Source organism: Lynx rufus, unplaced genomic scaffold, assembly GCF_022079265.1.
Source record: "Lynx rufus isolate CCGP_SWC_20201006 ecotype Redwood Valley unplaced genomic scaffold, mLynRuf1.p SCAF_5, whole genome shotgun sequence".
Taxonomy (NCBI): Eukaryota; Metazoa; Chordata; class Mammalia; order Carnivora; family Felidae; genus Lynx; species Lynx rufus.
Genome location: NW_025814867.1, coordinates 75,567,048 through 75,581,548, shown reverse-complemented (window position 1 = coordinate 75,581,548; position 14,501 = coordinate 75,567,048). Strand labels below are relative to the sequence as shown.

At 43.2% G+C, this 14,501-nt stretch overlaps 1 protein-coding gene across 6 annotated transcripts in view; it reads left to right on the top strand.

Annotated features, from left to right (window-relative positions):
* The window catches only part of ABCC5 (ATP binding cassette subfamily C member 5), a 79,478-nt gene that overhangs the window by 49,619 nt on the left and 15,358 nt on the right, over positions 1-14,501 (top strand). For 5 of the 6 annotated variants that reach the window (XM_047098574.1, XM_047098573.1, XM_047098576.1 and 2 more), the window contains 9 exons: positions 1,218-1,320; positions 3,987-4,171; positions 4,555-4,701; positions 5,008-5,137; positions 6,556-6,709; positions 6,794-6,922; positions 9,655-9,841; positions 11,131-11,220; positions 13,216-13,405. In XM_047098574.1, coding sequence (XP_046954530.1) covers positions 1,218-1,320; positions 3,987-4,171; positions 4,555-4,701; positions 5,008-5,137; positions 6,556-6,709; positions 6,794-6,922; positions 9,655-9,841; positions 11,131-11,220; positions 13,216-13,405 — 1,315 coding nt within the window. Of the gene's footprint in view, positions 1-497; positions 583-1,217; positions 1,321-3,986; positions 4,172-4,554; positions 4,702-5,007; positions 5,138-6,555; positions 6,710-6,793; positions 6,923-9,654; positions 9,842-11,130; positions 11,221-13,215; positions 13,406-14,501 lie in introns of those variants that run through there. The other variant, XM_047098578.1, reaches the window with a different exon arrangement.

Here is a 14,501-nt window from a genome sequence, read left to right as displayed (position 1 = left end):
AAAATAGGAAATGTCTGAGGAATAAAAGAATATTGAGAGTCAGTGTATTGCAGCAGAGAGAACATACTTCCAATATGTCACTTAACTTTCCTGAGCTTCGGTTTCCTCATCTTTTTTTTTTTTCTTTTTTTTTCTTCAAGTTTATTTATTATTTTCAGAGAGAGAGAGAGAGAGCATACACACAAGCAGGGGAGGTGCAGAGAGAGAGGGATTCCCAAGCAGGCCCCACACTGCCAGCATGGAGCCCGACGTGAGGAGCCCAATGGGGGCTCGAGCTCATGAGCCATGAGATCATGACCTGAGCCAAAACCAAGAGTCAGACGCTTAACCCACTGAGCCACCCAGGTGCCCCTGATGAGTGTTTATATTAAGTCCATTTGTGCCCTATTATGGGCAGTGCTTAGGGCTCGGCCCTGTGAACGTTGGTTATCACCATGAGTCCGACATCCTCTCCATCCCTGAGGGACTCACATTCTCCTAGGAAAGATCAATGCTCTTATGCTCTTACAGGGAACTGTAATACCAGGTCACATCTACAGCAGCATGCCTGGGAGAACAAGTGCCTGGGAGAACAGGGGAGAGGTGAGCTCTCTTCTGGAGGAGTCTAAGTTGCCTCCGGGAGGATATAAGATTTGAATCCCTCTGAATGGGAACAACTAACTGAGTTGGGATGAGGGGAGAGGCATTCCAAGTGAAGAACCCTGTGGACAAAGGTCCAGAAGTAGAGAATGGCAGTGTGGTGTGAGGAATGGTATGAAATCCAATGTGGCTGTAGAGTAGAAGCCATGGGAATGGGAGAGAAACATGTAGAGTTAGGCTGGGGTGAGAATATGGAGGTTTTGCAAAATCAGGCTGAGAAGTTTGATTTTATCCTGTAGTAGCAGTGGAAAATGATCAGATCTATGATTTGATTTAGTAATGTGGAGATAAAAGGTGAGAGGAATGGAAATGACCCCAGCCCTAATACTTTGGGCAAGTTGGAGTGGCTGAGAACATTGGGGAGAGCAATGTCAATGGAATGACAAGGGTAGGAACCCAGATCTCAAAGATTGAAGGAGTGGAGGAAGCACAAGAAATGAGAATAGGTGGCCCTTTTGAGAGGTTTTGATGCATTCTCAAGAGTAGCAGCAGCTTGCCAGATGAATTCTCGAGTATGTCCTATGGACCTTTGTCTGAATGGCTGCCTTGTAACTGGAGACACTTTTTTTTTTTATTAGATTAATTCAAAAAAAGAAACCAGCGGTTCACAGAAGAAATCACAAGACAAGGGTCCTAAAACAGGATCAGTAAAGAAGGAGAAAGCAGCGAAGCCAGAGGAAGGTAATGACCTTTTCTGACCTCTTAGATTTGTCATTAAAGTTTATTAGAAACTTTATGCCAAGTAGTGATTCATAATGTTTGACAGCATTGTGTGTTCTAGAGTCTCTGGCCTTTTACCTCTGGAATAACAAAGTCTTACAGAATATTGGGAGATCATGAGGTGCACCCTCTGTTTGCTTAAACAGACCAAAGCAGGAAGAAGGACCTTTAATCCTCTGCCTCCTCTCTCTGCAGTGTGGGTCAGGTGTCAACAATCAGCTGAGTCATCTTGAGTGAGGAAAAATGGAATAATGGCTAGAGATACACCCTTCCTCCTGCGATTCACCTCTGCTCTTTAGAAGTCAGTGCCAGTCTAGGCAGGGATGTTCCAGCACCAGCAGTGCCTGTATCCTCAGTAGCTCCCTCGTTAGGATGATACACTCCTGGCTTTTTCCGACAAGGCTGCAGCTGGGCTGTGGTGAAGAGTTTATAGCGCAGGTTTTTCCTGTTGCACTTTCCCCAGGGGGAGTCCTGGGGAAACAAGTCCTGGGGAGTCTTGTTTTGTTTGTTTGTTTTTTAAATCCTTTATCTTAGCAATAAAACAAACATTGAGAGTTAGGAAAACTATTTACAATACCTTAGGTCTTTTCTTCAACCTTCGTGAATTTCAAGCTGCATATCAGTTTACCAAAAAGAAAGAAAGGAATGTGTCTGTTTTAAAGCTCTGGTTTTGTTGTGTCATCATGTCACCTAGTGTTCTGAATCCAGGACCTTCCCTGGGTTTGCTTGTGCTTTGGCCCTGGCCCGTTTTCACTCCCTTGTTCTTAAAGCTGTGGATGTTTGGTGTTGGGAGTTAACTACCCTGATTTAGTACACTCTGGAGCTTTTCTTCCTTTTCATAAACCATGTATGAGACTTTGAATTGGGGTGTGGTTTAAGTAAGATACCTCTACACAGGAAGCAAACATAGCACAGAAGCCTGAGTCATCTGTTGGTTCCTGCCATAGGCAGTATTAAAAAAAACCAGAATACCCTTAGGGAACATTTGTTCTCATCTGCAGAGCCCCTGACCTGGTTACTCATAACTCTTCAAGTACTCCAGGCACACGAGGCTTGCTCCAAGATAATTATTGACCATTATATAGAGGCGCTGGCTTTTTGTAGAGCTGTTTCTCTGTGTTAGTGCACCAGCATCAGTCACCTGATCCCTGGGAGCCGCTAGGAGAGACCCTTGAACTTTTCTCTCCTCCTCAGCCAATCACCATGTCTGAATGAATGTACCTCCTGAAACTCCATCCCCATTGCCACGGCCCTAGTTCTGGCCTTTATCATCTTGTACCTAGAGTATTATAGCTACTTCCTTTTAAATCTGTCCTCCATACAGACAGCTGAGAGATCTAGTTAAAAACAGGAGACCAACTAACTCACTTTCCCTCAGGAAGTCTTTTCAGGAGCCTCCCATTTCAAAGCAATGTTTGCTAATCCTTGTCCTGATAGGGCATGCGTAGAAAATGCTGTTATTTGTACAGGGACAACAGGATGAGGTTGCTTGCTGCCTGAGGCGGCTGATCTGGCCATCCGTAGCCTGGGCAGGAGTCAAATCTCCACACACCTGTAGCCCATTCTCTTGAGAAGTTTTTTTTTTTTTTTAACGTTTATTCATTTTTGAGAGACAGAAACAGAGTGTGAGTGGGGGAGGGGCAGAGACAGAGGGAGACACAGAATCCAAAGCAGGCTCCAGGCTCTGAGCTGTCAGCACAGAGCCTGACACGGGGCTCGAACTCACAGACTGAGAGATCATGACCTGAGCTGAAGTTGGTCACTTAACCGACTAAGCCACCCAGGCACCTGGAGAAATTCTTTTTTTTTTTTAATTATTTTTTTTTATGTTTATTTATTTTTGAGAGAGAGACAGATATAGAGTACAAGTGGGGGAGGGGAAGAGAGAGAGGGAGACACAGAATCTGAAACAGGCTCCAGGCTCTGAACTATCAGCACAGAGCCGGATGCAGGGATGCTTAACCGACTGAGCCACCCAGGTGCCCTGCTGGGAGAAATTCTTATCTGAGGGATGAAGTTCAAATGCCTTTATCCTCTGACCACGGCCTCCCTACTAATCAACCTTATCTCCTGCTACTCTTAGCTGCACTTAATATTCTAGCCTTGCCGATTTGGCTGATTTGGTTGTGCTATTTTCCCACCTCTGGGCCAGTGCCCATCTTTTCCCCACCTGGTCAAACCTGGCATACCTTTTGAGACCATACAGAAAGTCTTCCCTGAAACAGTTCCCCCAAATAGTTTAGGTACACCTGGATGTTCCCATGTTGCCCTGCATATGTCTCTAACATGGCATTTAGCACATTTTATTATAATTATGTGCCTTGTTTTATCCGTCTGTCCTACCAGGCTGTGGAAGGATCCTCAGCCAGATTTTAAGGGCAGGGACATAGTCTTAATCCTCTTTACTGCTCCAGGGACTCATCTGGGGCCCGGTTGATAATAGGTGCTTAGTAAATGTTAAAGGGAATAATATTCTAATAAGGAGGAAATAATTCTGATCTAGAGCTATGTGAAACTATTGGTTTTCTTTGATTTTGCTCTTCTATAGGTGACTCAGTTTTAGAAAAGTAGCCTTTTTCTGCTGAGTTTATGGTGTTTTTTTTGTTGGTTTTTTTTTCCCTACCTAGGGCAGCTGGTGCAACTGGAAGAAAAGGGGCAGGGTTCAGTGCCCTGGTCAGTATATGGTGTCTACATCCAGGCTGCTGGGGGCCCCTTGGCATTCCTAGTCATTATATCCCTTTTCATGCTGAATGTGGGCAGCACAGCTTTCAGCAATTGGTGGTTGAGTTACTGGATCAAGCAAGGAAGTGGGGTAAGGTTACTCATTAATGGGAAAATTATATGTCTAATAATGTGGCCATTTCTTTGTATTCTCTGGGTGTTCTTGGGGAAACTGCTCAGTTTTTGATTGAAAGAACCAATAAACAAGGATTACCCAGGATAAAAAAGACGAGTCCCTAATGTAACCTCACAAGATAGTTGCTCCCTAACCAGCTCATGCAGCAATAGGACACCTGAAAGCTGTCTGCCCTCATTTAGAAAAGAGAGAAGTGGGGGCCAAAGCCTGCCTGTGTTTGCCACAACCAGATCCCATGGTCATTATTCTGCACCTTCCCTTGAACTGAGAATGGCCCTGAGTAGGAGTTCTTTGCTGTCCATAGGAGTCTTGCCTCACACAGCCTTGCCTCCAAACAGAACACCACAGTGACACAAGGGAACAAGACCTCTATGAGCAGCAGCATGAAGGACAATCCTCTCATGCAGTACTATGCCAGCATCTACGCCCTCTCCATGGCAGTCATGCTGATCCTGAAAGCCATTCGAGGAGTTGTCTTTGTCAAGGTATGCAGTGGTGACTTCTGCTCATGCTCTCCCTGGTAACTCCGTGGTCAGACTTTGGCATGGCTTCTCTCAGGTCAATTCTGAGCAGGGGAGCATCTCTGAAGCAAGATGGCCCTAGCTGAAATGACCTGTATCCCGTTAACCCCAACCTTTCCTTAGTACCCACCTCTTTCCTCCATGACCATTTGCCCTTCTCCAGCTTTGGGAGTGGATGTCCTGTGGAGTTGTGACCTGGATAAATAGGAACTGAGTCTGCCTGAGTCCCTGGGTCTCTGAGCCATGATCACTTTGTCCTCTGCTCTTTAGGGCACACTGCGAGCCTCTTCCCGGCTCCATGATGAACTTTTCCGAAGGATCCTTCGAAGCCCTATGAAATTTTTTGACACCACCCCCACAGGGAGGATTCTCAACAGGTTTTCCAAAGACATGGATGAAGGTATTTCTTGCTTCTTCTTTTATGCTCTGGAGCCCAAGCTGCAGCTCCCTGTGCTCTCCAGCCTTCTAGATGCTCACCAGGTGTGCACATCTATCCAGCCTTAGATTCTGAGAGCACAGGGGCTCTCACCAGGTGTGCTGGTGTCCACACCAGGAACATGTTAGTTTTGGCATTTTCTCCAGATTGCAACTTGTACTTAGGCTAAGGACCCATCTGATTTCTTACCTGCCATCTAACTTCTCATTTGATCTCATTAAACCTGAAAATAAGTTCTGAGGATTCAGTTGGCATAAATGCTTTGGATGGGAGCATCTGAGATTCCAAAACATGTTTACTTTGAGGGCAGTGTGTTGGTTCCTGGACACCTACAACCTCTGGCAGGTTTTCTGGATGTCACATGGGCTGTGCCAGCACCAGAGCTTAAATACTTCTCATAGCCCAGAATAATAGTAGTGGCACCTGATATTTATTGATGGCTTACTGTGTAACCAGCAGTGTACTGAATGTTTTAGATGGATTATCCTCATCTTCAGAGTAGCCCTAGGGGGGTGGGTATTGCTTCATCCACTGACTATATGGGAAAGCTGATGTCTAGAAAGGTTAAACAACTTGCCCAAGATTACACAGCTATTAGATAACAAAACTGGGAATTGAGCCCAGATCTTTTCACCCTAGAGCTAATGCTTTTAACTGTCACCCTGTGTTGCCTCCAAGGACATGTTTCAGATGTTGATAAGCCAATGTAAAGCTATGACCAGAAGTAACAAGGGATCAGAACCATCACTAATATACAGAACTGATGCATGACACGATCCCATTTCTTCCACACACACACACACGCACACACACACACGGAGAAAAGATGGAAAGAAAAAAATCAGTGATATCAACATGTCTGGGATTTTTATGAAATACTCCAGCCAAAAACAAAAAAACAAAACAAAACAAAAAAACAGAAAAAGTTGGGAGAGGATATAACTAAAAGGAGATGAAGAAAATGTTGTTAACTGTTGAAGGTTCTATACTCCTTTGATTTTTGTGTACGTTTAAATTTTTTCATAATGAAAAATTTCTTAAATGTTAGCAGCAGTTTGTTGGTACTGGTAAGAATAAAGATCATTTTTATTTTCCTTCTTGAATATTTATTTTCTAAATATTTTGCAACAAGCATATTTATTTTGTAAAGGGAAAAAATGTTTAAAGTGATTGGGTGGCATGGTAAACCTAAAAGAGGGACTGGGGAAAGAAAGATCACTTAGAATTTCCTGGGACAAGAAAAATTAGAGCAACCAGGTTTCTAGATTTTTCTTTGATTTAAAAGACAACACACAAATTTCAGACAGAAAATTTGTGGAATCTTTTTGTGTTTTTTTAAAATTTTTGGTCTCATTTTCCCTGTTCCTTTATGATTTCCGCAGTTGATGTCCGCCTGCCCTTCCAGGCTGAGATGTTCATCCAAAATGTCATCCTGGTGTTCTTCTGTGTTGGAATGATCGCTGGAGTTTTCCCATGGTTCCTGGTGGCGGTGGGGCCCCTCTTCATCCTCTTTTCAGTTCTTCACATTGTCTCCAGGTAAACAAGAAGTGTTTACATCTTCCAGCATGAAGCCAGAGTTGCTGGTCTACCACTCTGACATGGAACTCATTCTCTCTCCAGGGTGCTGATTCGAGAGCTGAAGCGTCTGGACAATATCACACAGTCACCTTTCCTCTCCCACATCACATCCAGCATACAGGGCCTTGCCACCATCCATGCCTACAACAAAGGGCAGGAATTTCTGCACAGGTTAGTGCTGATGGCGGCCAGAGGGCTCAAAGGGGGGCGGCCAGAGGGCTCAAAGGGGGCTCAACACACCAGCATTTAATAAGTCCAAGAAGCCTTTCAGGGCCAGAGTTGGGGATTGTAAAGCTCATTACAAAAAAATATTAGTGATCTAATGGTCTCTGATTAAAATTCATTCACTCACTTGCTGGAACTCCTTTCTAAGCAAATGAGAAGGCAAAATACAGGTTTTGGAGTCTGTTGGCTTTGGACTCTAAATGGCTATATATAAAGGAGTTTTCCTTTTTTCTTTTTTTTTTTTTTTTTTTTTGAAACAGTAGAAGATGAACATTGACATTAGACTGACATTTTTATTTTAGCTGCTGAAGATTGTTTATATGAGAAATTCATGTATATAGACAGTCATTTTCGAGCTTTGTATTAACAAGAGATTGGAACTAACTTAAATGTCCTTCAGTACAGAACTGTTGGTACTGTACCATCAAGCTATGGTATACCCATATAGAATATATATATGGTACTGTACCAAGCAACCTATGGTATATCCATATAGAATACTCTGTGGCCCTTAAGAAGAATGAGACAGTACTATAGGTACTGATATGGAATGATCTCTAAAATACATTAGTGAGGAGCGCCTGGGTGGCTCAGTTGGTTAAGCATCCAACTTAGGCTCAGGTCATGATCTCATGTTTGTGAGTTCGAGCCCCGCATCGGGCTCTGTGCTGAAAGCTCAGAGTCTGGAGCCTGCTTCAGATTCTGTGTTTCCCTCTGTCTCTCTGCCCTCCCCCACTCACATTCTGTCTCTCTGTCTCAAAAATAAACATTAAAAAAATAAATGAGGGGCGCCTGGGTGGCTTGGTCGGTTAAGCGTCCGACTTCGGCTCAGGTCATGATCTCACGGTCCGTGGGTTCGAGCCCCGCATCGGGCTCTGTGCTGACAGCTCAGAGCTTGGAGCCTGTTTCAGATTCTGTGTCTCCCTCTCTCTCTGCCCCTCCCCTGCTCATGCTCTGTCTCTCTCTCTCAAAAATAAATAAACATTAAAAAAAATTAAAAAAAAAAAAGAAAAAAAAATAAATGAATAAAATACATTAGTGAAAGAGCAAGATACAGATGTGTGTGTATGGTATGCTCCCTTTTAAGTATTTGTTTATATAGATGACATTTAGAATATCCTTGAAAGGGTGCACAAGGAACTACTAGCTGCCACTGGAAAGGGGAACTGAGTAGCTGGAGGATGGGCAGGAGAAAGACTGACTTTTCATGGTAAAACTTTTTATGCCAGGGCTCCTGGGTTCAGGTCATGATCTCACAGTTCAAGAATTTAGGCCCTGCGTCGGGCTCTGTGCTGACAGCTCAGAGCCTGGACCCTACTTCAGATTTTCTGTCTCCCCCTCTGTCCCTCCCTCCCCTGCTTGTGCTCTCTCTTTCTCTCTCAAAAATAAACATTAAAAAAAAAACTTTTTTATGCCTTCTAAATCTTCTGTGCATATCTTGTCTACTCCAAAAATTAGGTAATTAATTAAAAGAAAATCTAGAATGGAAAGTCTAGGTTAAACGACTCAGAAAAATAATCCTAACTTTAAGAGAAAAACACTAAAATACACTGTATGTGTGTATATACACGCACACATAAATTTAAGTGTATTAGAAAAAGTACTGAGAGAAGATATGGCAGAATATTAGCCCTGGTTTTTTTTTATTTTTTTTTTTTATTTTTATTTTTTTTTTTAATTTTTTTTTTTTTTTTCAACGTTTATTTATTTTTGGGACAGAGAGAGACACAGCATGAACGGGGGAGGGGCAGAGAGAGAGGGAGACACAGAATCGGAAACAGGCTCCAGGCTCTGAGCCATCAGCCCAGAGCCTGACGCGGGGCTCGAACTCACGGACCGTGAGATCGTGACCTGGCTGATGTCGGACGCTTAACCGACTGCGCCACCCAGGCGCCCCAGCCCTGGTTTTAACAGAGTGGTGAGAATACTGCGTTTTCTTCTTTACTACATTTTCTAGATTTTCTCCAAATATATAAAGAAGAAAAGAGTTGTTTTTTTTTTAAACAAAGCACATTTGCCTGGCAAGACTCCCTGCTCTGAAGTTGTAGTTGTATGTGACACCCAAGCCTTTGGATGGTGTCTGATCTGCTCTCTAGGACCCCAGGTTCAGTAGTGTCTCGCTCCTTCAGTGGCAAAGGTTGTCCAGGTCTTTTTTTTTTTTTTGCTATGGTTTAGCTCCTGATTCTGTGCTCTGCGGCCTTGGGAAACAAGCACCGTTTTGCCCAACATCAGTGCCCCAGCAGACATTTTCCATTTTACCATATTCACTCTGTGAGTTTATTTTTCCAGGCCCTAGGGCATTTCTGCAGTTTGCCTGTGTAACCTCTCTTTCTTTGAGGAAATGACCCCTGACCTAAGACATTTTGCTAAAGTTTAACAAGCCTCTTTATTTGGTCTCTTTTCCCCGTGCGTTCCTTGTGCCGTTAACGTAGATATTTTTCCCTAACAAATTTAGTATGTTTCTTTGAAGGAGTGAAACTGGAAAACCACAAGTTGTCCTGTGTATGGAGCCTGGAATGCTCTGCAGTCCTTAGGTTTCCATAGCATTTTCCTGGTGACACACAGGAAGTACTTAAAAGTTAGCCCTCCATCTATAGTCCACCAGAACTCTGACATCACCCCTCCCTAGGACTGTGTGGTGCTTTGTTGGCCTATTAGGTGTTCTGTCTCTCTCACAGGTACCAGGAGCTACTGGATAACAACCAAGGTCCTTTCTTCTTGTTCACGTGTGCAATGCGGTGGCTGGCTGTGCGGCTAGACCTGATCAGCATTGCCTTGATCACCACCACTGGGCTGATGATTGTTCTCATGCATGGGCAGATTCCCCCTGCCTACTCGGGTCTTGCCATCTCTTATGCTGTCCAGGTCAGTCTCTGGGGTGGAGCATTACCTCTCCTCACTTGAGTCCTGTGTTGCCCTAGGAGAGGCATGGTAGGGGGCTCTCCTTAAGCCTTTGACTCTTAGAGCTTCTGTCCATCTCTTTGTTAGTAACAACCTAGGCTGGTTGGGCAGGGAGAATGGGAGAGAGATCCAAGTGCTATATAGGAACAAAGAGATTTAAGTCTGTTGCATGTGTTTAAGAAATAGGTGCTGTTTCTTCATAAATAAACATGATTTTGAAAATAGTTTCTTAATTGTAGGTTTCTACGTTCACCACCCTCCCATCTCTGGCCTTTTCCTGGTCTTCTAAAAAATACTGTGTCCTCAGTATGCTTCTTATATGCATTTTATTTTCAGGCCCCTGATTTTCCCAGTACTGTTACACCTGGAGACCTGGTCCCTAGGGGTAGTCTAAGGTCTTTAAAAAGCTCAAAGAACAATTGGGAACTTGGGCACTAAGTATTTGAAGCTGTTAAGGTGTCATCATGGTGTTGGACAATGGTATTGTGTTTTTAAAAGAGTCTTTATATGTTAGAGAGATGTAAGCTAAAGTATTTATGGGTAAAATGATAGGATGTCTGGAATTTGCTTTCAAATAATACAGATGGGTTGCGTGGTATAAATGATACAATATTGCCTGTAAGTTGACAGTTTTTTAAGTACATGGGAGTTCATTATACTTCCCTTTCTACTCCTGTATCTGTTTGACATTTTTCCCTATGGGAAAGATCAAAATAAATAAGTAGCAAAAGAAAACCAAGAGGACATATGTATCTTCACAGATTCCCAAAGACGTCTGTCCGTGTTATGCAGACTTACTTGATTATTGGGTGGGGAAGAATATGTGTTATATGTGCTGTGTTTGAGGGTCCTCAGTCTGAGGTACACAGGGGCTCTGCATTCTCACTCATTCCTCTCAGGAGGAGAGGACTGCCAGAGCAGGTGCAGGTGCAAGTATGAAGCCCAGAAGTTACTCAGCTGCAGATATGTGTACTGGAAATGTAAAGATGGATGGAAATCCTTTGGATACAGGAAAGTTAGTGCGTGCAGTACCACAATGCCACCTACATTCACTAAGAATTGCAGTTGATTGGAGGATAATAGGCATTGTGTTACATGTTTAGAGAATGACTCAGTCCCTAAAACTAGCTGCTGCAGGTGCCCAGTTAGTTCGTATATTGAGCTCTAATCCCCTAGATGGAGCAGGTTTTCTATTGTTGGCCTGACATGTATTCATAATGAATTCTCCCTTGGCTTTTGCTTTCCATTATCAGCTAACGGGGCTGTTCCAGTTTACTGTCAGACTGGCATCCGAGACAGAAGCCCGCTTCACCTCAGTGGAGAGAATCAACCACTACATCAAGGTCAGGCTGAGAAGTCCTTTTACTGTGATGTGACCCTTCACGGGGTCCTTTTGCCCTTTTACTGCCTCAGCTGGATGTGCAGGGAGGATGCTTGTTTTCTCTGCCTTATTCCACAGGGAGGACTCTTCAGCATGTGTGGAATGGAGAAGAGAATAGCTTAAGAGTTTCTAAATACTTTTGTGAATTGTGTCTGAGAATGTAGGTTCATCAGCTAACTTCTAAAATGTTCAGAATTTTGTTAGTTCGGTTAAGCTGACTACTGTAACGTTTTCTTTACCCTGTTTGAAACCACGTATTGTTTTCAATCTTAGCCTAGTTCACTTGCTCTTAACCAGGGAAGGCCATCGGTGTCCCCTACTGAGCTTTAGGCAGAGACAGATGTGGGCCTCATCTCTGGAGACTCCGATGCAGTAGGTCTGGGGTGAGACCCCAGCTTCTGAAGTTTTAGAAGCCTCCTAGTTAATTCTAAACTGCACTCATAGTTTCGAAACCAGTTAATTTAGTGGATACTGAGATGATCTAGTTCTTCCCACCTTCCCTGCAGTGCTGCCAGGAGACAGCCTCTTGCTGGTATCCTAGCTGGAGCTCTGAAAGCAGTTTTCTATAGAGAGAAGCAGAGTCATGAGTAGTTAGGATTCGCAAATTTAACTCAGTTCTCAGGAGTTACCTATTTTGTGAACTGCTCAGAGACTTTATCATTGTTTACATGGGAAGAATATATCCCAACTTCCCAATAATTGACCTACAAGCATAGTGTTAAAAAACTACCCTTTCCATTGAGAACTAGTATATTATGTACACTGCATTTTCCAGCACACATGTGTCACTGAATTGTTTTGACAATGAGCCTCATTAATTATAGGATACTTCTTAAGCTTACAAACTGTTATTCTCAGAATGGCAGATAACCATCTAATATATCTGCTAATAGCTGTTCCTTATGTTTATCTGTTAGCCTCGTTGCCCAGTGCTCATGTCTGTGGATAATATGTGGGTGTATATACAGGTGTGTAGTGTTTGATTTAATATTGCCGTTGGTGAAAGTCTCTTGCTGGAGAGGTCAGGGTGATGGTCAGCCATACCAGAGTGGACCCTGCACAAACCAGTCACGTTTCTGAGGACTGACTCCACTGCCAGTCCCCAACCTGGATGCCTGTGCCGGCATGGAGTCCTTCCAGCTTGGAATTTGAGACTTCAGTCTCCACCCGCACCCCCCACCCCTACTGCTGCCCAGAGCACCACAGCCCTTGGCCTTCACTTCCCTATGAGGCTATAAAGCTCCATGACTAGTTGCCAGAGAATTTTCAAACATTACAAGGTAGGGCTGTTGGTAACAAAAATCACCCAAGCAGTTACATTAAACACAGCATTTTAAAGCTGAATGGATTTCCACCATTCTCTAATCCAGTCCTCACGATTTATAGATGAGAAACTAAGACCTAGAGTGAAGAAGTGATACATCCAGGTCACACAGCTATTGGTGGCAAACTGGGATTACAGCCCATGTCTCCTGGGGTGACCGATACATCAGAATGCCAGGATCTGATCAAGTATTTAGTAAATGGTAGTTTCCTTCCTTTGGGTTTAGGCCATTGGCTTTCAAATGGTGGAATCTTGTTTCAAGTAGAATATTTTCAAAGAATTCCAATCAAAACGGCTGTGTGTGAAGAGCCAGTGAAAGGTCTCATGCCCCACCACTAACCTCCAAGGTGGTTTTGTGGAGAAATTCCGTAAGACAGAAAACTGTTTGAGAGCTGCTGTCCTCCCCAAGATGCTGCTTAGTAGCCACTGTAAACTGCTAAGTGAAAAGCTAGTAGCCATTGTGCGCTGTCTGGTTTAGTGGTAATAAGCCCTTGCTCCCTTTCATAGGGCGGGGACAGGGTAGCAGCTGCCTCTGTGTGGCTGCTATGGTTGTCCTGATTTTACTTCTCTTTGAAGGCCTTTCAGCCCCCACAGAATCTGGTCAGTCTGATCCAGCCCCTTCTGTCTCCCCAGACTCTCTCTTTGGAAGCACCTGCCAGAATTAAGAACAAGGCTCCCTCCCCTGATTGGCCCCAGGAAGGAGAGGTGACCTTTGAGAATGCAGAGATGAGGTACCAAGAAAATCTCCCTCTGGTTCTGAAGAAAGTGTCCTTCACCATCAAACCTAAGGAGAAGATTGGCATTGTGGGGCGGACCGGATCAGGTAAGAATGCAAAGGCCTCTGGAGAAACATTTGAACCTATCTGAGTTAAGCTTGGGGCCCATGATTTGCTGTTTTATTGACTATCACTCTCATCCCTTCAAACCAGTTCTGTATTAGATGAGTAATGAGGAGAGGGGTGTCTCTGAAGCCAATTTTCTAAATGTGTTCTTAACTCTGCTTTTGTAATATTTAGTGCTTTTTCTAATCATAAAAGTGTACTTTCTCAATGCAGAACACTTGGAGCATATAGCAAAGTGCAAAAGGGGGAAAAGCACCCATAACTCCACTACCCAGAGATAATTACTATTAATATTTTGGTGGGTATCTTGTCAGGCTTTTTCTATCAAAAAAATATGTTTACACAAATGGGGTCATTTTACACACACCATCTCATGAGCTGCTTTTAAGTCTACCAGTTATTTCTCTATGCCAATGAACAGCCTATGACATGAATTCTATGCAGCATGATAGAAAATTCTATTTTATGGATATACCATAATTTATATTTAACCAATCCCCGGTTGTGGGGAATTGAGGTGGTTGTCAATTTTTCACTATTATGAATAGTACTGCAGTGAACATCCTTATTTCTATGAGGTCAAAATACACAAAAAAGTTAAGTTTTCTGTGACATATAGCCAGTGTTGCCTCATATTTACCAGAAGCCAACACAGCTCTAAATAAGGAACCTGTGTCCCTTTGAAGACAGAAATTATTTTCTTAACCTGATATCAATTGCAAAGAAATTGAGAATTGGCCCTCATTTTAGGCATTCTTCTTTGCCCATAGTATCATATTACTTATGTGCCCTTTAGATTTCTAGGGTTAAGAACTGAGTAATTCATTTCTTTCCCTTTCCTTCCTGAATAACATTTCAAACATTGAGTCTTGTTTTGTTTTACTAACTGGTGTACCTGGTTTAAGCAGTCTCTCTGGTTCAGTTCTCATTAGCTTTTGGGGCTCCGTGCTTCCCTGGCATCAGAACTCTTCCAGGTCTGTTTCTTTCCATTAAAGAAAAAAAAAAGGCCTTGTGTCTTTTCTGGACAATTTACTTTATTTTTTCTTTTTTTTTTCTTTTTACATTTTTATTTATTTT